General features: G+C 37.5%; 6 protein-coding genes across 11 annotated transcripts; 3 read left to right on the forward strand and 3 right to left on the reverse strand.

Annotated features, from left to right (window-relative positions):
- Positions 1-942: 942 nt before the first annotated feature.
- Positions 943-2908, reverse strand: LOC112462012 (elongation factor 1-beta'). Its single transcript, XM_025027503.1, has 3 exons — positions 2680-2908; positions 1346-1773; positions 943-1238 (listed from the first exon to the last, which is right to left on the reverse strand). The coding sequence occupies exons 1-3, from the start codon at positions 2757-2759 to the stop codon at positions 1084-1086; spliced, it is 663 nt and encodes a 220-aa protein (XP_024883271.1). The 5' UTR covers positions 2760-2908; the 3' UTR covers positions 943-1083.
- A 673-nt stretch (positions 2909-3581) lies between these two features.
- Positions 3582-6014, forward strand: LOC112462055 (transmembrane protein 223). Of its 2 annotated transcripts, none has more exons than XM_025027587.1 (5): positions 3582-3774; positions 3919-4163; positions 4516-4841; positions 5013-5155; positions 5779-6014. In XM_025027587.1, exons 2-5 carry the CDS (start codon positions 4009-4011, stop codon positions 5911-5913), a joined length of 759 nt encoding a protein of 252 aa, XP_024883355.1. In that variant the 5' UTR covers positions 3582-3774; positions 3919-4008; the 3' UTR covers positions 5914-6014. The 2 variants fall into 2 exon arrangements, with proteins under 2 accessions (XP_024883355.1, XP_024883356.1); XM_025027588.1 differs by having other exon boundaries at positions 5784-5898.
- A 180-nt stretch (positions 6015-6194) lies between these two features.
- Positions 6195-9936, reverse strand: LOC112462054. Of its 2 annotated transcripts, none has more exons than XM_025027585.1 (5): positions 9473-9936; positions 7595-7812; positions 7262-7476; positions 6905-7180; positions 6195-6655 (listed from the first exon to the last, which is right to left on the reverse strand). In XM_025027585.1, the coding sequence occupies exons 2-5, from the start codon at positions 7727-7729 to the stop codon at positions 6388-6390; spliced, it is 894 nt and encodes a 297-aa protein (XP_024883353.1). In that variant the 5' UTR covers positions 7730-7812; positions 9473-9936; the 3' UTR covers positions 6195-6387. The 2 variants fall into 2 exon arrangements, with proteins under 2 accessions (XP_024883353.1, XP_024883354.1); XM_025027586.1 differs by lacking the exon at positions 9473-9936 and adding an exon at positions 7897-8112.
- Positions 9937-10154: 218 nt separating this feature from the next.
- On the forward strand, positions 10155-12698 carry LOC112462018 (Sjoegren syndrome nuclear autoantigen 1 homolog). 2 transcript variants are annotated; one of them, XM_025027514.1, is made up of 4 exons: positions 10155-10209; positions 11548-11669; positions 11975-12174; positions 12253-12698. In XM_025027514.1, exons 2-4 carry the CDS (start codon positions 11588-11590, stop codon positions 12343-12345), a joined length of 375 nt encoding a protein of 124 aa, XP_024883282.1. In that variant the 5' UTR covers positions 10155-10209; positions 11548-11587; the 3' UTR covers positions 12346-12698. The 2 variants fall into 2 exon arrangements, with proteins under 2 accessions (XP_024883282.1, XP_024883281.1); XM_025027513.1 differs by lacking the exon at positions 10155-10209 and adding an exon at positions 10640-10815.
- A 70-nt stretch (positions 12699-12768) lies between these two features.
- On the reverse strand, positions 12769-15138 carry LOC112462016 (beta-1,3-galactosyltransferase brn). Its single transcript, XM_025027509.1, has 2 exons — positions 14785-15138; positions 12769-14522 (listed from the first exon to the last, which is right to left on the reverse strand). Exon 2 carries the CDS (start codon positions 14460-14462, stop codon positions 13080-13082), a length of 1383 nt encoding a protein of 460 aa, XP_024883277.1. The 5' UTR covers positions 14463-14522; positions 14785-15138; the 3' UTR covers positions 12769-13079.
- Positions 15139-18665: 3527 nt separating this feature from the next.
- On the forward strand, positions 18666-21603 carry LOC112462017 (probable G-protein coupled receptor B0563.6). Of its 3 annotated transcripts, none has more exons than XM_025027510.1 (6): positions 18666-18888; positions 19254-19525; positions 19884-20110; positions 20340-20641; positions 20766-21000; positions 21122-21603. In XM_025027510.1, the coding sequence occupies exons 1-6, from the start codon at positions 18761-18763 to the stop codon at positions 21329-21331; spliced, it is 1374 nt and encodes a 457-aa protein (XP_024883278.1). In that variant the 5' UTR covers positions 18666-18760; the 3' UTR covers positions 21332-21603. The 3 variants fall into 3 exon arrangements, with proteins under 3 accessions (XP_024883278.1, XP_024883280.1, XP_024883279.1); XM_025027512.1 differs by having other exon boundaries at positions 18796-19010; XM_025027511.1 differs by lacking the exon at positions 18666-18888 and having other exon boundaries at positions 19029-19525.
- Positions 21604-21675: the final 72 nt, after the last annotated feature.

Genomic DNA, 21675 nt, shown 5'->3' on the forward strand with positions numbered 1-21675 from the left:
CCTGATAAATGGCAGATCGTCGTTACTTGGAAACTCGCAACACAGAATCGTGAAGAGACTACGACAACCGGATCCCAAGTTCAATGTCAATGCCCTAGGGACGCACCTCTCCTCGATGATCTTACAATTGATACTTTTCCTTGAGAACAAGTTTATAAGGGACGGCAAGCGCGCGTGAAGAACGCGTGTCGCTGGTACGTTGCGCCATCGGCATACAATTTACTATTATTAGCCCAAATTATTCATTTAAATTTTGAAATAAGAAATTTTGATGCATATTAAGAACCAATACGAAAGAGGGAATTCCATTTTTCTATATATATGCCCGATAACGGTTGATTGATCAACGTGTTTGCTTATTATTTATTACGTCTACAAGATGTATGAAATTCCCGTTGCGTAATCGTATAAGCGATATAACATGAATAACATGATATAATGTCCGTACAACTCTTGTCCGCCGCTGACGATATCTGTAATTTGTTTTCTTATTGCAGTTTCTTTCCTGCTGAAGCCGATACTAGTTTGAATTACTTATAATTTTTTAAACCTATATAATTATAAAAATCGCATGGCAAAAAATTAATAATTTTTAAATTGAAGCAGGTAACCGTTATATGATAGTATTGACGTATTTCATGTTATATACAATATTTTTTATTATAAAATCGTTATATTCTTTTATAGCAATAATTGCAATATTGAAACTTTTACGTTAATATATAATCTTTTCAGTTACATATTTCATTCTATTTATTTTGACATAGATAATATATTTATGGATATTCGGTAAAAAAACTAATGAGATGGAATAGAACGTGCATAAAAACGTATAAATGCGAATGATTATTTGTGCGTACGTGCTGCATATATATATATTCGACAATATTAAAATTTATCTAATAATGTATACATGTAAGGTATTAAAATGAATACATGCAATGAAGCTTTAATAGAATTGTATTACTCTTGAAGACTGCACAAGGAATCCTTCGGGTATATTAAGAGAGTAACAAATTGCGTATATACAAACAATTAATATTTATTAATCCAATATTAAAAGTAATGAGCTGTTTTTGTTTCTTAGATCTTGTTGAACGAAGCAATGTCTACGGATTGAACGAATTCCTCGAATTCTTGAATCTGTTCAATCAGAAAATCCACCGATACTTTCTCGTCTTCTATCACGCACATTATTTGTAACTTGTTTATGCCATAGCCCACTGGGACAAGTTTTGCTGGAAAAAAATATATAATTCAGTTGTATAATTCGCTTCCGTCGATCTGCTACGTATATCTGTCGAAAGAGCGACAACGACTTACGAAAGTATACGAAAGTACTTACATGCACCCCAAACAAGACCGTCCATCTCAATCGATCTCACTGCGTTTTCCATTAACTTCATATCGGTTTCATCTCCCCAGCTCTTCACGTCCAGCACAATACTCGACTTGGCAATGACTGCGGGTTTCTTTGATTTTTTCTCCGCATACGCCTTTAACCTTTCCTCCCTGATTTTCGCAGCTTCCGCATCCTCGTCTTCATCCGAACCAAATAGATCTAGGTCGTCCTCGTCGTCGTTTGCCTTTCCCGTAGACGAAGCCGGGGCACCGGCGGTGCTAAAGATGGCAGGTGCTTTCTTTTCTCCGGGAAGTGACTTAAAGTCGTAGGATTTTATGTGGTTGTACCAACGGAGTACATGAGGATTTGAAGATGTCGGTGCCTTCCCCAGTGCTTCGAGTACTGCAACATCGGCCTGAGTTGGTTGCCACCTATCGAGCGTAAATTCTTCTATATGATACGTTATTTTGTATATCAAAGTCAATCCTTATCACACATTGCGTATTACTAAAAAGAACTTACATTACAATTCCAATGAGTAGTGTTTCGATCGGAAACTTTAATACCACTTTAGTGTTATTAATGAGTTATTTTTCAATTTCATTACCATTCTTACTATGAACAAATTAAAAATTAATAATATTGTATAAACAATACATGAAATTTTCAAAAAGTAAACGCAATTTCTTTTATATAAAAAAACCTCCATTAATATCTAAAAAAAAATCATCTTTTCCATGAGTAATATTGTTTATCTTGCAGTATATGTTATTTACAAAATATAAAAAAAAGAATGATATTAGAGTGACAAACATAAAGGGTATTTTGAACTACGCATGCCAGAAGTCATTGAGATTCTTATTCTTATGCGTATATTCAGATAGGGACGTATATGTAAGTATAGATAACAAATCACATACGAAACCGTACGTAGGCAAATTCGTCCAGGAACTTGCAAAGAGTCAACTCTACGGAAGGTTTACCAAAAAGGATAGGTAGGAAGAAGATGAAAGAAGAGACGTAAAAATAAATGCAAGATGTATGCGTGTGCGTATGCGTATGTGCTGTCCGTGTGACACATGTCCATACGCGACACTGGAAACGTCGTGTTTTATGAGTTTTATCTCGCCCGGGCGGGCCGGGAAAGATGCTGCGCAGGTGCTCGTGACGGGACACGGGACGGTCGCTCCTCGTGGGAGAACGGGACGGCGGGAGTGCGCCGTGATGTGTGCACGAGGCGAAACTGAGAAATAGGGAAGGCAAGATGCCGACAAGCGGAGCACGTGTACCGGAGAGACGTTAGAGTCGCGCCGAGAACGCGCTAGAAGTAGGCTCACCCCTCGACATAACTGCGGTCGGCGAGATAGCTGTTGAGATCCTCGACGCCTTTATCGGTCTTCAGGTCACCGACAGCCATGGCGAAAATATATTCCGGGCGAGTAAATAGTTGACCGTGAGCTCGACGAGTCAGTAGCGGGGACCTCTTCGTCTGATCGCCGGATTCGCCGGAAGAGAGAGCTGCGCGCGGCGACGAGGTGGCGAGGGGCCGACGGCCCGGAGTCCGCGGACCCGGTTCGCGTAGCTCGATTTGAGAGCAGCGACGTGACGTTTGTTCCGGCGCGCCTACCCGGCGGCTTGCGGCGCTAGCGGCGGGAGGATACAATGGCCGCGGGCCGTTCAGCAGACACAACTGTTGAGTTCGTCTTATCAACACTCTGCGTTGTTTGGCTGGTTCTAGAAGTAAGAACCAATCACGTTCGACTGCTACTGAGCGGCTTGGTCTGCTGAACGCGCCCAATGGCACGGGGGGCCTGTAGCCGATTGGCCGAATCCGCCTGACGATGGCGGATCTAGTGAAATGATGATGCCGGGACGAGATGGGATAAGAACCAATCCGATAGCGACCGACTATTGACAACCAATCCTGTTTTAGAAGAGCACTGTCATATTCGTCCTATTTTCTTTGTTTTTTTTATCAGGCCTGTTTTTTTAGCTGAACTTCTTGCACGGTTTATCTTTCCTTTTTTTCAGCTAAAAAGAACAGACCTATCCTTTTTCTTTTTCTTTCGAACGTATATCGCGTTCAGCAGTCCACAAGCCGCTTACTAGCAGTCGAACGTGATTGGCTGTTACTTTTAGAACCAACCAATCAACGCATAGTGTTAATAAGACGAACTCAACAGTTGTGCAACAGTTGTGTCTGCTGAACGCGCCCATTTTAAGTGCAGAAAGAGTACGATGTAGTGTAGCTCCAACTTGGCCTCGTGTTTACCTTTTCTTATGTGCTTCCTAACCTAGCGTAAAAAATGTTAGGATTTTATCGTTGAATTGAATATTTATAAATAAAATTCACGAATTATACAGGAATTGCATGTGTTCGCAGGCAGGAAAAACTTCGTAAAAATATGATATAAATCTCGTGTATTTTTCAGGTAAAATTAGCCTAATATATATGTGTATATCTTAGGTAACGAATAAATTTCATAAAAAAAGAAAGACAAAATTAAGTAAGATTGACATAAATGTAATGTAAATGTCTGTAAATAAAGAAGAATAAGAAAAGTTTTTATTTATAGGAAATAATGTTAAAAGCCTATTAACATTTAATTACAAGAAGTTACTAAAAATTATTTCTTGTGGTGACGCAGGACGAAAACTATTCCAAAATGTTGAGTCTAATTTTCAAGCATTTTATTACTCCTAAAACTGTATTAACTCAAATGCGATCTGTCCATGGGATAGCGCAAAAATATTTTATGCGTGACGAGAATATATCTTCAGCAACAATGGCTATTAAAATGTTTCTAATGAGACATGTAAGGTAAAACACATAATTATATTAAAATTGATATAATATATCTCATATAATATATTTTAGTTGATTAAAGTTGAAAGAGTTAATATTTGCGCATATATGTAGGATATTCTCGATCTCTATTGTTATATATTTTAATTACAGGTGAAAGAGATTAGACACAAAAGTGGAATATTATTGTCAATATTTTAAGCTACAATTATTTGTGACACTCAGTTATTCTATCATTAAGAAATTGGTAACTCCAAATTGAATTCATGAATGTTAAAAGTGACAATAACTCTAGAATATCCTGTATATTTTACAATTATAAATTGATAATATAATATCTTACAAAATAATATAAATAAAATTACAGATTGTCTAATGGAGCAACACGACCAACAAGTTTTTTAAGACCTAATGGGTTGCTGCAAAATGTATTAATACAACGTCGACAAATGTCACAATTGGATGTAAATACGAATGTACAGAACAACGTAGTTTTATATAAACTTGAAAAGAGTGCATATTACCGATATATGCGAATTTTTTCAATTGGACAATTATTTGGTTGGTCAGTATTGGCTTTTTATACTTATAAGCCATCATTCTGGGATATATTCTATACTGACATAAAGTTTAAGGAATTTTGTTACAATCATATGTTTCGACTTAGCACGTTTATTTGCGCAATTCTTGCAGGTAAGAATCACTTTTTACACTTATATATAATATAATAAAAATTGATATTTTATACGTATGCGTAAGAGAGATTTATATTTTTATTTTCTAAACAATTCTTCATATTTATAAAAAAATGGAGCAGATAAATTTTGTCCTTTTTTGGAACTGTATGTATTATTTATTTTGTAGGTCCTATCATGTTTTTAGTCATTTATGCTACATGCGCTCGTAGCATCAAGTACATTATCTTAAATAAAGGTGGTGAAACACTTTCAATTACTACGTTTCACATGCGAAAGAATAAATCCACCATAAGCATACCAGTGGATATGGTAAGAATTATTTGTATATAGTTATGAATGAGATTAATAAAAATTTCATATGTAATATTAATAATAATGAATATATTTTAATTTTTTCGACTGAACTGACCAAAATTCGGTAAAAAATCACGACGTTTCAGCCCTTGGTTTGGACCCTTTTCAAGTGTAAAATTAGCTCGTAAATTCCTTATGTGTGGTGGTAACATGTCATGTTTTCGGCATCGAAGTAAAAAAATTAATTGTTGTTTAATAGTGTAAGATTTGGTCTTGATGTTAATCCAATTTTTCAATAATTTAGTGCTGTCACTTCCATAGCGTTGACTCGTGGTATAAAAGAAACTTCTAATAGGAGACACCATTGTTTTCAGTTGAAAGTGAATAATTTACGAGCTAATTTTACACTTGCTAAGGGCCCAAACCAAGAGCTCAAACGTCGTGATTTTGTACTAAATTGTGGCCAGTTAAGTCGAAAAATAATTAAAATATATTCGTTAGTCATCACTGGCAAGTTACGAAATTGTTTATTATTATTAATAATAATATAGAACGCTTTTAGAGCGTCAATATATAGATAAACAAAATGTTTTTTTTTTATTTTTGAAACATTCCTTATTTGAGATATTCTTTTTAAGGTCAGATGCACCGCAGATAGAACCACCGGAGGAGGAGTCTTACCAATTAAAATACAAAATAGATCCTTTTACTACCTGATTGATAAATCAGGCACGTTTGTAAATCCAAAACTTTTTGATTATGTAACAGGATAGTTACTTACATTTATGGATAAGTAGTATTATTTTATAAATATCTTCTCTTGTTATAATACATTGTACAAATGTTTATAAAAAAATGGAATTATTGTCACATATATATTTATGCTTTATATATAAAATATAAATACTTAGAATTGCCTATTATTAAAAATGTTAATGTACCGATACACTAAATTGCGAATTATCAAGTTAACGCGGAAAATTCTATATGTTATTTTTGGGGGAAAGAGATTATTCTTTTTACAGATCATTTATATTGGTATTATAAAAAAAGGTACATTTACAAATTATATTTTTTTGAAAAAGAATGTTAGTACAGTATCTATGCACAAATACACATAAGTACTATATTTCATTGCACTGAGATTAGTTTTTTGTTCGTCATTGGTTTTTAAAACCCTTTATATAAGAGTTGGCAGAATGATGGGTCTTTTAAATTAATGGTCAATACCATTTCTCACATTCCAATCAATATCTCTGACTTTGCCTGTCATAATACTTTCCCGAGTATTTGCTGTATCGATCGCTGTAGCCATCATCCTGATATTTGTCTTCCGTTTTATAATAAACTTCAGGTGCTGTAGAACCAACACGACCTTGCCAGTAATGGGTCCAGTATAAATCTTCTGGATTGATATCGTGTGGGTGTTTGGCATTTCTGAACACATGTACGCAATACACGAGGCTACCAATCAGTGTCAAAAAGCCAAACACAAGAAATATTATTCCCAAAATCCTACAAAAGATATTTACATTACAAATACAATTTTATAGGATATAGTATCTCTAATATCTCTAATATTTTGTACAATATATACATTATGTACTCTCAACTATACATCTATATATCATGCTTTTCCTTTACGTTACGAATAATCATTAAAAATATGCAATTCTAATTTGTCCTTTACAACTGAAGTAATTAAACTTAGTTTAAAAATTTAAAATTCACGCGATGTAAAAATTTATTACGTAGTACTCTTACCAAACGACTAATGGCTGGAAGAATTGTATGACGATAACGAAGCCTAGAGTAACTAGAATCAAGCCAAGATTGAGAAGTAACATAAGGCAACAGACGCCCTTAGTGTTTGGACAGAACGGATTAGGCGTCGACATGGTTTCCACAATTATACCGCCTTTCCGTGACGTACGAGTTTTCACTGTCGAGGTGCCTGACCTGCCGGAACCGTAGCTGTAATGACTAGGCGCTCTGTGATCCAATCTGGAGCTTGGTGCGAGGCTGGGGCGTGATACTCGACTGTAACATAAAACATACATTTTGCACTACGAGTATATATTTACGGTATAATTGAATATTATATGTTTATAAATTTGCAACCTTATGTCGGAAGTAGCTCTGTACGCAGCGCTGGTGACATATATATCTGAACCATTGTCACAAATGCTACCGTGCGAGGCACTTTTGCGAAGCGGATGCAAACTATGCTTCGAAGATCCGGACAATACCGAGTCACGAGTATTATGCGCACTTCTGGATCTCCTATCTTCTTCTCTGTCATACCTATCTGCGTGGTTCTTTCTTGGAGGTTTCACCTGAAAAAGAAGAATTTTATAGAAAATAAAAATAACGACTAAATATAGGTATAATAAGAATGTGTACACCAATATAATAGAATAGAATACAGTTTGCTATGGATATAAGATGCATTACCATGGTAGTATGTTCGTTAGCAACGATATATTCAGACACGGTGCGATCCGAAGGAGCTCTGTGGCTCTCCTCGCCGTCCGTAATATAATCACGATTTGCGTTAATGTGATATCCAGCATATCTCGAAGCATGCATTTTGGAGTCTGTGTCAATCGACTCGCGCACAGGGAATGTCAAAGACAAGCACGTGACTAATCAGAAACGTCCGTTTAGCTCATCTGAAACAGAAGTAAATATTAATTTATCCACAGATTGTCAAAAATTATAAACTACACAGATGATAAAGGGCAGGAGAGGATTACGTTTAGACTGCACAGCACAGACACAACGTGTAAAAGCGCATCCGTTTTCGAAAATTCCTTTTTAAAATATATCGCATATTTTAAAAGAAACTCGTGCATCGGATGCATTATTTACGCTATCACCCACAACAAATATGCTTTCGCTGAAAGGAACAGACATTCGCGTTGCTAAGTCCTTTTTTTTCATATATATTTTCGTTTTTAGTTTCATTCAGCAGAGCGGCCCGTTTGAGGCACGTTCTATCCAATTGTGTAGTCCTCCACGGTCGAATGCAAATTTATTGTTAGGTATAGCGTTCCTTTAAGTGCTGCCTGCGCATAACGATTGCAAAACGATGCATCATTATGGGATTGTCTCGCGGTCCGTAGGCAGTGCCCACGGCGCGCCGTTCATCGCATTGGGCAAATCCTTATTTAGTACGATGATGTCACTTGACAAGGACATGTGCAACGTCTTCGATCAGTAATGCGCGCATACTCTTTGCCCCCCTCTCCGATTCGTTCCCCCGCGATTCTTTCAAGACGGCCTTTCGTTTTGATTTGTTTCACGATATAAATTGTCATATCTGTCACAGTTATGTCTTTATTAAACACGTACGTTCAGCGCGCCGTGATATTTCTTTGATCTTTATTGTAAAAAAAAATGTATCCTCAAGAGCAAAATATTTCATGATGTATAAGGACGGTCGGATTTCACGTCGTTCCGAAATCGCTTCGAGGAGGTGATTTCAGCCCTGTGAGAGATAAATATTTAATTAAGATCGATCACGAGATTTTTATCATTTCTCCGGAATTAAACTAAACTAATCTTAAATAACTCGATCTCCTTTTTTGTGTTAGAAAAGTGTTGTCGCAGTAAGACGAAATAAAATATGGAATGTGGATGGTGCGAGTGATTTAGAGAAAATTGTAACCAACTCCATTTCTTGGCGATACATAAGCTCAAAGCTGAAATTAATAAAAAAAAAAATATATATATAAAACTTGATCTCTTTTTCCTCTCTAATTTCACGAGAATTTATCTTAAGCGATCGACCTGAGAGTTCGCCAACAGCTCCGCTCGAATTCATTTACTTTCTACAAAATAAATGTGTGACAAACGGTATCGACGATTAATTAATGCCCGTCGTCGTCTAAAATACGTTCACTCTCGTCAGCCAACCGGTTATTAAACTCCCGCATCACGTTTTTCTCGCGTTAGTCGCGATTTTTAAACGGACCTGTGCACGCAGGAGACGAAAGCAGCGGACTGCGACGCGCGCAGGCGCCGCAGATCCGATGCAGCACGCACCGTCCTCCCACGATATAAATCCCCGAAAAACAAAGAAAAAAGAGCGGGCGAGCGAGCGAGAGAAAGAGAGAAAGAGAGAAAATGGTCAATGAGGAGATGTTCAAGCGAAGCGTACACACGGGACCGAGACCGAGATCGCGTCGCGAGGGACGCACACGCGCTCGCATCGGTCGGCGCGTGCGGATCTCTTCATGGATCGGGATCGCTCGGGAGAGGGCCGCTCGAAGGGCCCAGAAATGCTGGGGACCCTCGAGAGGATCGGGGACCAGTCGCGGGCTGGCGTACCTTGCTCAGGAGGGATTACGGTCCCTCGCGTGTGCCGATCCTTATCCACGGGCGATTCCTCTCCTCGTGGTGACGCGCTGGCCGAACGTGGCGTGCCTGGATCGTCGCGACATATCGATCGCTCACGCGAATATTCGCCGCCTCCTTTGGTCCTTCCCGTGTTTCTCTCTTCCTCTCTCACTCTCGCTCTCTCTCTCTCTCTCTCTTTCTCTTTCTTTCCTTCTTTCCTTCTTTTCCTCCTTGAAATCGGTCGTCCCTGGTCGTCCCTGCACTCGCCCGAAGAGCACTCGCGACTCCGCGACGATTCCGACGGCGACGGCGTTCGCCCGGATCCGCGAAACTCGTGAGAGCTCGAGCTCGAGCTCGAGACGCGATCGACGGCCCCGGACTCCGGAGCGGCACGGCGCGATCGAGCCCCGCTGCTCTCTCGTCCGTCTCGCGGCCGAAGTCGCTGGAATGGTCGGCGGCCGTCCCGCGACCCGCGACCGCGAGCGAAAGGTGTGTTTATCACGGCGTGTGCTTTTCCACCACGCACTCTCGTCTGACGCCTTTAAAAGGCGAGTTCAGGTGTGCGCGCTAACTAGTCCTCGCCGCCCGCGATCGCGCTTCCATCCGGCGCGGCGCGGCGCGGCGCGTCCCTCCTCTTCCTTCTCTTCCTCGGCGCGGATTAAAGTTATTAAACGAACGCGAAATCAGGTCGCTCGTCTCGCGAAGGGAGATCTATCTGAGCTTTATAGGTATACGACCTACGATCTTGTTCCAGAAATTGTCTGAACGCAAAATATGTAGAATGCAAATGGCATAGGTACAGAACGTATCTAATAGAGTTCGAGAAATAAAAATGAAACCCGCAGGACCCTATAACAGCACACGTGAAAATGTTTCGGAGGATATCGCAAAAGTATAAGATCATGGGAACATTCCTGATGTATAATATTATTATATACGGATGTTCCATGTCAGGTGCATTCTATTTATTTAAATGATATGTCTTGTTATATTGGGGAAACATAACTTTCTTATCGAGTTGCACTTTTTGCGTGAATATGTAATTTACGTCTAAAACAGAGTACAATTCTAACTATTGATAATTAATTTTATATGTTAACGCTCAATCAACTTTTGCTTCTTCGTGTTTCATGAAGAATAAGGATTTTGTGGTGATCCTCGAATCAAGATAATAAAACTGATACAAGAACAACTGTGGTACCTTAGACACCGAAAGTAGTTTTACGATCGTACGCGGTTATGCAATATAGATTCAGGATTCGGCCCAGAAAAAGAAAACTGGTTTTGAAAGCAGACCAGTTAAGCCCCGATCTCGGGGATCAAGAATCTGCAAAGTGAGTTGGTGTTATCTCGTGAATTTTCTGTTAAGGCAAATATATATCGATTTTCGCGTTAATCGTATTTTATACATCGATCTTCTATAGTCTCCTATATTTCAAATAATGGAAACAACAGATTCTGCTCGGTTTTTGCTATCTGTCGTCAGATTGCATTACGCAGATCCTGAAATGTGTACACTTGTAATTAGAAAAATTAAAAATAATCAAATTTAATCATTTCTGTCGGCTAGGTGCCCACAACCCGTATATAGTGTAATACAGCCTTTTATATAGTGAGTTAAATCAAAGTAGAAATAATTGCACATTATTACTTTCTACACTCGTAGTATAGAAAATAATTTACATTTTACCACACATTTAATTACTACGGTTTTTACATTTAAATTTATATGCTTCTGCATTATTTGAATTTATATTCAAGTATAACTTAAAAAATCAAATTACTTATAATATATACGTCTATTAAAAATATTTAAAGATTTTTACATTTAGATGTGTATAAGAATCTCTTGATTTTAATTTTCTATTTTCTCTGAATTTTTATGCGTATAGATCGTAAAAATCGTATTTTCATACCGCGAGAAAAAAAAGAAAAATCTTTTCGTCCTTCTATGATGGCGCCCGACACGCATGTGCATGTGACGCATGTGCGAGGCGTCGCTCGCGGGAAATCGCGCGGTTCCGATAACGCGTTGTAAACATTGACCTTTCTTTCTCTTTTGACAGCCCTGACGTCATCGTCCGCGTTTAGATACACACGTTTTATATGAAGTTTCCCGTGAATGGAGGGTTCACAATGTCACAACACGGAGCTGCTCTGCAAACGTATAATCAGGAGCTCGTCAAATGTAAGTCCCGTTTAACCTAAAAATTATTTGTCACTTTATAAGTTTACAAGGAAGATAAGCGGAATGGTATGACACAACGGAGAGATTAGTTTGAGTTTTTTTTATTAGTCTGATTTTGGAGATTTGAAACAAAATACAAGTACACGATACGCTTGTGGCGTTAAAGACACCATAATTGCCAAACGAGATTTTGTCACTCAAATATCAGATCTCCAAACACTTTATACCACCATATCGTGACACGATATCTTTAGGAACGGGATTACTTTGATCGTTTATACTGAAAAAGAAACTTGTTCTCCTAGGTTTAGAAGAGATGAAGCTGAAGCGATCGGAACTTCAAGCTCAGATAGAGTCCCAGGAAGAAGAGAAGAACAACTTGCAACGTGAAATCGAAAAGATGTCCTGTAAGCTTACACAGTTGAACGACAGTTTGGCAAAAAGAATTACGGTCAGAAACGAATACGATAGAACAATTGCCGATACTGAGACAGCATATGTGAAGGTAAATGTTGTATTTTTATCGGATATGGTAATCTTACCGGTATCGTGCATCTCTCAAGTTATATTTGTCTTATTGTAGATTCTAGAGAGTTCCCAATTATTGCTTAATATGATCAAAAAAGAAGCTGTCAGCCTGGATCAAACTTTAGTTAAAGCCGAACAGTATCGATAATAAGATGTAAAATTAGAATTCGATAAAAAATTTATGAGGGGCCAGATATCCAGAAAATGTATTTATTAAATTTATCAATGGATGCATTATCACAGAGATATAGTTTATTAATTAACAAGTACAAAATTGTAAATATAGACTTTTAGAACATACGAGTTCTTTTATAGCCTCTACAAAATTTTTGAACTATACAAACGATACAAACGCATATTTATGTTAATTATGTTATTTGACTATTTTATAGAAATAACATTAATCAGTCTATATGTGTGATTACTGATTAAATAAAATTTATAACCGAACGATATTCTATTGATAAACTCGAACGAATACATATTCGGTATATAATTTATCACGAAATAATTATAAATATTAACAGTATTGTTTTACTTAAATGCGATGCGTGAATAATATGTATAATACTAACAATTTAACTTTTTATTAAAGGGTATTATGTATATAAAGACTGATACGGGTTAAAATCTATTCTAGGAAAGTTACAGAATATTTTTTACAATAAAATCCGAACGTTTTCATATAATTATTATTTTACAATTGCCATATTTTATCTTCCTTCACACGTATGTACATACATGTGTATATCAATTGGATTTTAACTTCTTTAAGATATTCTTGTCAAGATATGCTATCGCGACACTTTATTTTCCTCTTAACTCCATATCTAAATCCATGTGATAATATATATTACGAATTTTTTGCATTATTTTATAGATTTAAGCGTTTCCGAGAGCTTTCTGCTCGTTCCATATTTGTAAGAGTTCGTTTGGATCTTCGTATCCATGAGATGTTATGACATACTTGTAACTATATTTTGTGTAAGCTTTCTTATAGAAATGAAACTCTTCGCAATGAAACGGTACTATATCAGCTTTCTTAGCTACTAAACCTAAAAAGATGTCGTCGAATCTGAAGTGCTTAGTATAGAAACTTGTGTAGTACAAGTCCAAAAGGGCTTCCTTAGACAGGATATATGCACCGGCTGTGACATATGGCGGCCACAAGTGATACGGATATTCTTTTAACGTGACGTACCATTTAGAGAACTTATGCCGATGTGGCGCAGATCGCATAAATACGAATCCAGCGAACAGTCTAATGTCGTCTGGCAGCTCCAAATCGAAAAACTGTCGTTTTACTCTATTCAACGTAGTTGCATTTAGCCTGAGCAATCGTTCCTTTTCTATCTTACGGCTTTCATTAATCTGTCTATCTTGTTTCCCATACACATTTCTCTGACTATCGTTATTTGTAGATTCGTGAATGGCAAAACTTTGTGTAAAAGACATTTTGATTGTTGGGTCATACGTCGCATTTTTATTATTAAAATTAACGTCATTATAATCGATTAAATCCGACCGTTTGATTTCTCTTTTGTGTGCGCTGTACACCTTTCTAGATTCCATTAAGTGAAATGGATAGTTAGCCGGGTTTCTGACAAACGTCACTACATTCTTTACCGATACGTACATATCGTCATCGACAAACATGTAGAACTTTGAATTGGTACAATACTTGACTAACCACTTGAAACTCATCATTGTTTTTATAGTATTATTGTAATACGAGTCTACGAAGTCTGCCTGTACGATATCCTTGTAGATACCTGCCTCTAGTTTTAGTTTGGCCTCCACTTCCTCGTCCTCCGGATGTGTGCCCACTACAAAAATAGTCCTCGCTGGCACATCGAAGAATCTCTTTTCAATTCCCCATGAATTACGTATGGCGGTCCTTCTATCGAAATTCTCTATAGCAGACTTGACTATGTATACAAGACGAAGCGTGTCGTCCGCATCTTCTTTACACTTTTGTGGCTGCTTCAGGATGAAAGCGTATCTGTACTCGTTTATCGGCTCAACCTCGGGCTTCTCATTGCGTCGCAGAGCACTCACGAACTCGTGTACGTTGCCTTCGTACGGATATACGAAGTTTTCGTCGTACGTGATCTCAAATATGTGCACAAACGCTCCGAAAAATTCCAGGAGCGCTATCATGCCGAAGCAAAAGAGCACGTATCCCAGTTTAACTTTTGACACGGCACGTCGACATCTTTGAAAATAAAGGCGGAATAAGTAGTGTTCGAGCAGGTAGCAGCACATTTTGTCAGCCAAATTTCCGCATAATATTCCGTGCAAGTTTTCTCCCCTGAGTTCCCAAACCTGCAATAGAAAATTTTTCCATGTTTAATATTTTTTATTCATAAAAACACCATCTTCACACACGAGTTGATTATATCAATATATAATGTCTTTAATTTATTGTCTCGTTCTATAATTTGAAAACACAGCAGCTATTAAAAGGCAGTACATTTTTTTCTGCAACGTGTAATAAATTATAATTGGTCTGATCGTTCAATTAAATTAATTATATTATACAGAAGTCTACGCGCGCAGAGCTCGAATTTATTAAGTGGCAACTTACGGATTATCGACAATCATTTCTCGTTCAGATAATACAGAAGAACGTACAGATATCTTGTCATTTTAAAAATATATAAATGCGAAAAGATGCAGCATGCACCATTCCCTTTGTTTTTTTTCTTCAACGCCATCTAACCAATCCCTTTTGGAAATGTTACAAGTGCATTCGGAAGTGGATTGTGGCGCCTCTGTGGGAAATGCTCCAACTAAAAGTCTGATCGTGTGCAGCGGACTTGACAATCAATAATTAAAAAGGCTTGAAAAGGTCTTGTCACAAGTTTCCTGTTAGACGGAAAAAAATTCTCAGAAGATAACATTTTATGTGTTGCGATCGAGATTCAGATATTTTTCAAATTATATTTAAAATACAATTTAAAATATAACGTGTTTGAAATATATAATATAGATAATTAAAATAAATATATATATATAATATACGAGCAGAACACAGAGAGAAAGTAAAGATCATATTTATTTTATATTAATTTTTAATTACTTTATATTTAGAATATTATTGTGCATATGTATATAATTTTTTTTATTATATTGTACGATTTGTTTATAATTTTAACTCATCAAATTTGTTAGATTTAATCGCAGTTACTATTTTTTTCGTTTTTTCCCCCAAAACGCGCTGGCGAGGTTGACCCTATCGCATTCATTGTCCACATGCCTGTTCGTTTGCCGTGTTTGCGAATAAACTCAGTGACTCGGAAGGATGCACAGTAGTTTGCGTTTTATTTTGGGTTGATTGGTTACCGATTGGCAATTCGATATTGAAACACTTCCGAGTACAACTTGCACAAAAATAAATTTATAATAATTTGTATTAGCAATCTCTAATATCGTTTTAACAATGTTAGTTATCTGCATTCATGTCAAATGACTTTTCTGAATTAATCTCTTGTGTAATTAATATATATATCCAATCCACTTTAAGATGTCGAAAATTTCATGACATTAGCAGAAATTGCTTCCGATTGAATCAATTTTTTTAATTTTCTCTACAGAAATATAGATAAGATAATTAGCGATTAAAGATATATGCATGAGAAATGTAATGTTTATCAATATGTACAATTAAATAAATTGATAATTAACTAAAGATTTTTTGATATTGAAAGTATCATAAGTAAGCAAGTAAAAAAAAATAAGTAAACAACTAAAGGAAAAAATGAGCTTTATTGAGAGTCGAACGAGAGAGATTAGTTTTGTAATTAACGATTCAGTACAAAATTAGAAAATGTACATACGTTTCGGTTTTACTTTGAGCTATCTTCAGCAAAATACATACACACCCACAAAGATAGTATAATTTTCACGAAAAAATACTAGTAAAATTTTGCTAACATTCGCAGTTTGCAAAATGATTGAACTAGAAATGAAAGTTGAACCTAATCGATAAAGAGAAACGAGATCGCAACTCACCAAAACCAGTTCAGGAAACGTGAGATTGACAAATCGAATAGTTAAAACATCGAAAAATAAGATAATTCGATAATTCTTAAGTGGCGGTAGTTGATGCAATTGAGACAATGATAAAACGGACCTTTTAAACGACAATTGATTCGTTCAGTTGACAAATCTTGACTCGACAGAATTAAATTACGCGAATTCGGTATCGAGTGTGCATATATGTAATATATGAATTGTTCTTGTTAGTCGCAATAGCTTATGATATCGAACATTTTGAAATTCAATGCATTTGTCGAAATGTTTTAAGATATTTTCGTTTCTGGCCAAGAAAGCCGGAGGAGCTTTAAAGACGTAGCGGTGCACCATCAAATTTATCCTTCATATTTTGTTACATTGTTACATATTATTCATTATATTATATATAAGGAGGTCTTTCTTCTCTTTGTAGAAGCGTTAGAAACAGCCTGTCGCGAATCGAGATTCTTGAGTCCGCTGTTACTCGAATTGCGCTCTTCCTCGCGATCAGCTAAGAAAACCTCGCGAGTTAAAATTTTGACGGAAGTCAGAATTTTTATTGCGTCGGAACAATCGCGCGTAGTCGCTTTGACGTATCCTTTATTGTCGCCCTTTTTCTATCTTCGGCTTCCTTCATCTCCTCTCCTTTGATCGCAAATCGATCATCCTATTATACATAACAACAACTTTGTATCTTCTTCTCACACAGCATCGTCTTTGTAAGCTGCTTCCTCGACATTTTTATCTACGGCACTATGCACAGAAAAAAAAGAAATGTTGAAAGAAGACTTACCATATACCATGTATATACTCGTATATACGCTAAGAATCTATAATCTTGAAATAACATATATATATTGCGTTAAACGAAGAAAACTTGCTTGAATGAAGTCATTTATATAGTTCAGCCAAGAAAAAAAAGTTGAAACGAAGAGTTGAAATTCTTATAAGAAGATTATAGATTGTTGCGTATATACGAGTGTATATAAATGTTGATTTGACATTTCTTTTTTTTTTCTGTGCACTCGCTCCGTGTGTCGACGTTCGAGAAGGCCTGCGAAGAGGTCTTCCTCGCGCAAGAATTTGCGGCTCATTCATTTCACATCGTGAATGAATTGCGAATTGCGAGTCCGTTTCTTTTCCTCGCGAAAACGACGAGCTCCTTATCATGCCGAGGCGCCTCAGACTCGCCTGCCGTCGTCGGTGGGTCTTTATCGATCGACCGAGCGGAAACGCGATCGGGCGAGAGAAATGTCTCTGACAATGTTTTCCGCTCGAAGGAATCAGCGACGTCGTGGTCGTGGGGATATCCTCCTTCGGCGTTGGCGACTATCCATCGATCGCGTCTCACGGATATGGGGTGTTTGCTCGGCTCGGCGGCGCCTTTCGACCTCGATTCCGATAATTTGACACCGCGATTATTAATCTCCATATCGAGACCCCATCGTTCATTCACCGTTATCTCGCTGCTTGCCGTTGATATCATCGCTTTCGTCGGAGTTTCTGACGATCTTCTGTATCGTTCAACGAGGACTTTTCGAGAGAAAGGACTTGATTTTTCGGATTAGTCCTGTCATTTTTAAAATTTACAATTTTTTTAACTAATCGTTGAACAATAGAGAGTATATACATATCTCTTCTTTATCTCTTTTCTTGGAACGTATGCCGAGTGCCGGAGACAATCCGTCTTAGAGATTACACGTATGTCATATTTTCCGCGGAAACAAACGACTTTATTGTCCGCTCGTTTATTAGCCCACGATCTTTTCATATTGTTTTGCAAATACGAATCTGATTCTCACTTAGTTTGATGAATTTATTATTCTCTTTGCGCTGTCACAAAACCGCTGGAAACAATATCCAAAATTTCAGTGCAACATCGCTTTTCGAAAGGCAGAAAACGCTAGAAAACTCGATATTTCTCTTTTCCCTTTATTTCATAATTTCTACAAATCACTTGAACATATATTTATGGCGTCGTTATCAAGTGCGATAATCAGGATAGCTGTAAATTCACAATATTTTCTAATAAATAAACAAGAAATGGCTCGTCTACAATAGCCGTAAAAGTATGCAGTAAGACGTGAGCAGTAAACTATTGACCGATCACAATCGATTATTCTTGAATTGTAAAAATTCCATTAGTCAACAGCTTATTCTGCTTACGTCTTACTGCATACTGTTGCGGCTATTGTAGACGAGCCATAATAATGAAATGACCGAAAGGTGATGATAGCTTCCTTTTTAAACAAAGGAAGCGTTAAATTGATCGCCCATTTTATAATACAATATGATAACCCTGATTAATTGCATTTCAATCTTTCTTTATTGCATAATCTGTATTATCTCCACGGTGAAGTATTTGTCCGTAAACAACAATTAATAATAGACCCCTGTTGTTTGTTCAAGCAGCTTGACCTTAATAAAGGGTTTAAGTCTATCATTCTATCACTCGTGTTTAAATAAACCCCTATATGCCTTGACGTTATACCTTCCCGGGGCTTGCGCAGTATATATTTTTCCGGAGCAAGACCCATGAGGTGGATATGCCACAGGTAAACCTGTTAGAGTCTATCATGTCTTTATTGAAAGTAGATTTGCAGCTGGCTAAGAGCGAGAAGAGGAGAAACGAACGGCGAGATGTGCGTGTGAGAGAGACGCGAAACGTCAAACAGTAAATAGCTTTTAGATCACTTTGTCGACAGTACAAGTTCTCTAACACGACGATTTTATAAATATAAATTCGTATAATTGACAATCAACGGAACGTACAATGCTGACAGGAGTGATCGACGGGTTCGTATATCGCAGTTCCATAGTAAATCCTGCTTCATTAGCAAACACGTCGTCTTTTGTTCCTACTTTACTTCTAATTATATATTTTAACAAATGTTGGAGTTAATTGAGCGACACAAACCGTTTATTACGAAACAATAACCAATTTTAACAATCACATACTTTTATCTTCGTCGGCAATAATATTTGTTACTTCATTTCTATGACACATGGCGAGATGCCCGATGAAGATGCTTTTTGCAGTACTCAGTTGTGCTGCGAGGATGACAACTTTACTGTCGGGCGCGCGCCTATCGACGTTGACGACGTTGACGACATTACTCGGAGCCAGGCATTGTCCTTGATATGGACCGCTTACGGCGTCGTAGTCCCGATCATATTGGCCGTCGGCGTTTTCGGCAATGCGGCGATCCTTGTCGTGCTGTCCGGCCCAATGTTTCGCGGTATCGCGTACTTGTACCTCAACGGACTCGCGCTGGCGCACATCGGCGTCATCCTGTCTTGGATAACAATCAGTCTGTACCAATTCGATCCCGACAGCGTGCACTGCGGAAGAAAACACTGCTTGATTGAAAAAAAAAAAAGACTGTTGCGTCCACGTCCAAACTAATGAATTGAATTAATTTAATTCAGAACGCGACGACACTTGACTCATTCGTCAATTAATACTGTCACTCGTGCGACAATTGTATTCAATTACAATTAATTCTGTGTTGACACAGTTTGTATCAGCGTGTGTAATTCTTGGTCGATTATAACTTACATTCGTTTGCACAATAGCAGTCTTTTTTCTCAGTGCTCAATAGTATAATCATATGAATAAGGTGTTACGACACGATTATATTTATGTAACTATAGATATACATGTTTCAGCGCTGAGATTGGGCTACGGCATGAGCAACAATTACCCATCAGCTTTCTACCATGCTCACGTTGAACTCGTTGTTCTGAACGCCTTCTCGGCCGCCAGTGTTTTCATCATGGTCTGCTTAATTGTGGATCGATACATTTTTGTATTCTTCCCGTCGCGCATTCGCACCGGAAACGTGCGCAAGAACGTCAATTCCTTCGTACTGTCTTCTTTCATTGCCGGTTTCATGGTAAGCTGTTTTACGTGAAATGACACTCTTATCTTTCATTGAACTATTTAGGTTCTCTTATGTAAAAAAAATTGGCATATCGAACGCTCTTTTAAAACGATTTTTTCTTCTAAAAAGCCGTTGGCGAATTGGCTCGTTTTACATGGGCGATAATAACGAGCGGATGCAATAGGCATATGTAATAATTAATACAACGCATTGTTAGATACACATTTTATTCTGTTTATAGATTAGTGGTCCGCTGTCGGTTATGAGAATCGTTTATGCGGAGCAAGATGGATCCGGCGGTTCTTTTACATTACGCGAAAACATGTTCGTTACGCAAAGTACGATGTGGAGAGCGTATATTTGGATAATGGAGATCATAGTGCGAATTTGCCCGTCGATCATATTTATCGTACTGAATAGTCTGGTCATTAAGAGATTTCTACAGCTGAATGTGCAAAGCCGACAATTCCACACCGTTACAGACAAATTTCGGACCAACAACGCGCCCGATACGTCGTTATTGTCTCGCAATCGAGGATACAAGTATGTATAATAATATCTAATAAAAAAATTGATTTTATTTTTAGTTTTTTTAAAGCAAGAAATTTAATATTATATATTTCTGGATCTCACCGGCCAGTGTTCTTACAAAAATCACTCTTTTCAGAGAGGAGCAACACTTGGCGATATTGACGACAACGATGATTCTATGCTTTTTCGTAACGGCAATCCCGCCAAGTCTCACCCCGATACTGTATACCGATCGTCGCCCGTTGGACCTCGATTACCAAACGTTTCGAGTTTATTCGGCGATCGTCGAGCTCAGCAATTATGCCATTTATATTCTTATATATCTTGTCTGCAGTACGGAATTTCGAAGGGAGTTGCTGCGAATTCTACAAGTAAGCTCGTGTATAATCGCCTTCGTCGACTGTAACAATTCTACTAATTTGAAAATCCTATACAACTGCAGAGAATATTCGCAATTAATGAGGGTACAATTTGATTAATTTCTGTAAACAGGGAAAATGTAATGAAAATACGGGGCAGGACGTTGATCAGCCGATAGGCGAGATCGAGGACTACAGCCGGCACGGCACTACTGTTCGACTCACACCGGAACATACCAAATTAAATTCCCCCGAGTCGCCGACCAAAGAAACAAAATTGGAGGAAGACGCGCAGCCGTCAGAGGCTACCTCTTTTATGTTAGAACACCGTGTCGTCGCATAATTATACGTTTGGCGCATTAGGATAAAAGGCAATCGGTTTATATTTGTTCTATATATGTATCATATTGTATTTGTATTTGTTATACCGTTGTAAATTTCTGACGCGTCCGTAATGGAACTCTAGCTGTGTACAATTATAATGCAGGCTTTGAATTAATGTACAAAATCGTTTAATCGTTTCAAGTATTATATAATTCTGTATTATACCAATATGTGTATATCAATTTCTGTATTATTATATATATAATATATACCGCTAATTTGGATTAATTAGATTGAGGTAATTAATTTTAAAATTCGATAGTCGCGATCCTTTCTCCCTTTGCATATCGGATCGCATTTGAT

This window comes from Temnothorax curvispinosus, unplaced genomic scaffold (genome assembly GCF_003070985.1).
Source record: "Temnothorax curvispinosus isolate PA1 unplaced genomic scaffold, ASM307098v1 QBEX01011959.1, whole genome shotgun sequence".
NCBI classification, from domain to species: Eukaryota; Metazoa; Arthropoda; class Insecta; order Hymenoptera; family Formicidae; genus Temnothorax; species Temnothorax curvispinosus.

What these genes read in the sequence shown, in the direction of transcription:
- LOC112462017 (XM_025027510.1), top strand. Translation starts at nt 18,761, where the DNA reads ATGCCACAGGTAAACCTGTTAGAGTCTATCATGTCTTTATTGAAAGTA. An exon ending in GAGACGCGAAACGTCAAACA is followed by an intron (nt 18,889 to 19,253) that starts GTAAATAGCTTT and finishes TGCTTTTTGCAG; the next exon opens with TACTCAGTTGTGCTGCGAGG. An exon ending in AGTTGCTGCGAATTCTACAA is followed by an intron (nt 21,001 to 21,121) that starts GTAAGCTCGTGT and finishes TTCTGTAAACAG; the next exon opens with GGAAAATGTAATGAAAATAC.
- LOC112462018 (XM_025027514.1), top strand. Translation starts at nt 11,588, where the DNA reads ATGAAGTTTCCCGTGAATGGAGGGTTCACAATGTCACAACACGGAGCT. An exon ending in TAATCAGGAGCTCGTCAAAT is followed by an intron (nt 11,670 to 11,974) that starts GTAAGTCCCGTT and finishes TTGTTCTCCTAG; the next exon opens with GTTTAGAAGAGATGAAGCTG. An exon ending in CTGAGACAGCATATGTGAAG is followed by an intron (nt 12,175 to 12,252) that starts GTAAATGTTGTA and finishes GTCTTATTGTAG; the next exon opens with ATTCTAGAGAGTTCCCAATT.
- LOC112462016 (XM_025027509.1), bottom strand. Translation starts at nt 14,462, where the DNA reads ATGTGCTGCTACCTGCTCGAACACTACTTATTCCGCCTTTATTTTCAA.
- LOC112462054 (XM_025027585.1), bottom strand. Translation starts at nt 7,729, where the DNA reads ATGCATGCTTCGAGATATGCTGGATATCACATTAACGCAAATCGTGAT. An exon ending in CTAACGAACATACTACCATG is followed by an intron (nt 7,477 to 7,594) that starts GTAATGCATCTT and finishes CTTCTTTTTCAG; the next exon opens with GTGAAACCTCCAAGAAAGAA. An exon ending in AGAGCTACTTCCGACATAAG is followed by an intron (nt 7,181 to 7,261) that starts GTTGCAAATTTA and finishes TTTATGTTACAG; the next exon opens with TCGAGTATCACGCCCCAGCC.
- LOC112462055 (XM_025027587.1), top strand. Translation starts at nt 4,009, where the DNA reads ATGTTGAGTCTAATTTTCAAGCATTTTATTACTCCTAAAACTGTATTA. An exon ending in TATTTGCGCAATTCTTGCAG is followed by an intron (nt 4,842 to 5,012) that starts GTAAGAATCACT and finishes TTTATTTTGTAG; the next exon opens with GTCCTATCATGTTTTTAGTC. An exon ending in TAAGCATACCAGTGGATATG is followed by an intron (nt 5,156 to 5,778) that starts GTAAGAATTATT and finishes ATTCTTTTTAAG; the next exon opens with GTCAGATGCACCGCAGATAG.
- LOC112462012 (XM_025027503.1), bottom strand. Translation starts at nt 2,759, where the DNA reads ATGGCTGTCGGTGACCTGAAGACCGATAAAGGCGTCGAGGATCTCAAC. An exon ending in GACCGCAGTTATGTCGAGGG is followed by an intron (nt 1,774 to 2,679) that starts GTGAGCCTACTT and finishes TACGCTCGATAG; the next exon opens with GTGGCAACCAACTCAGGCCG. An exon ending in CGGTCTTGTTTGGGGTGCAT is followed by an intron (nt 1,239 to 1,345) that starts GTAAGTACTTTC and finishes ATTTTTTTCCAG; the next exon opens with CAAAACTTGTCCCAGTGGGC.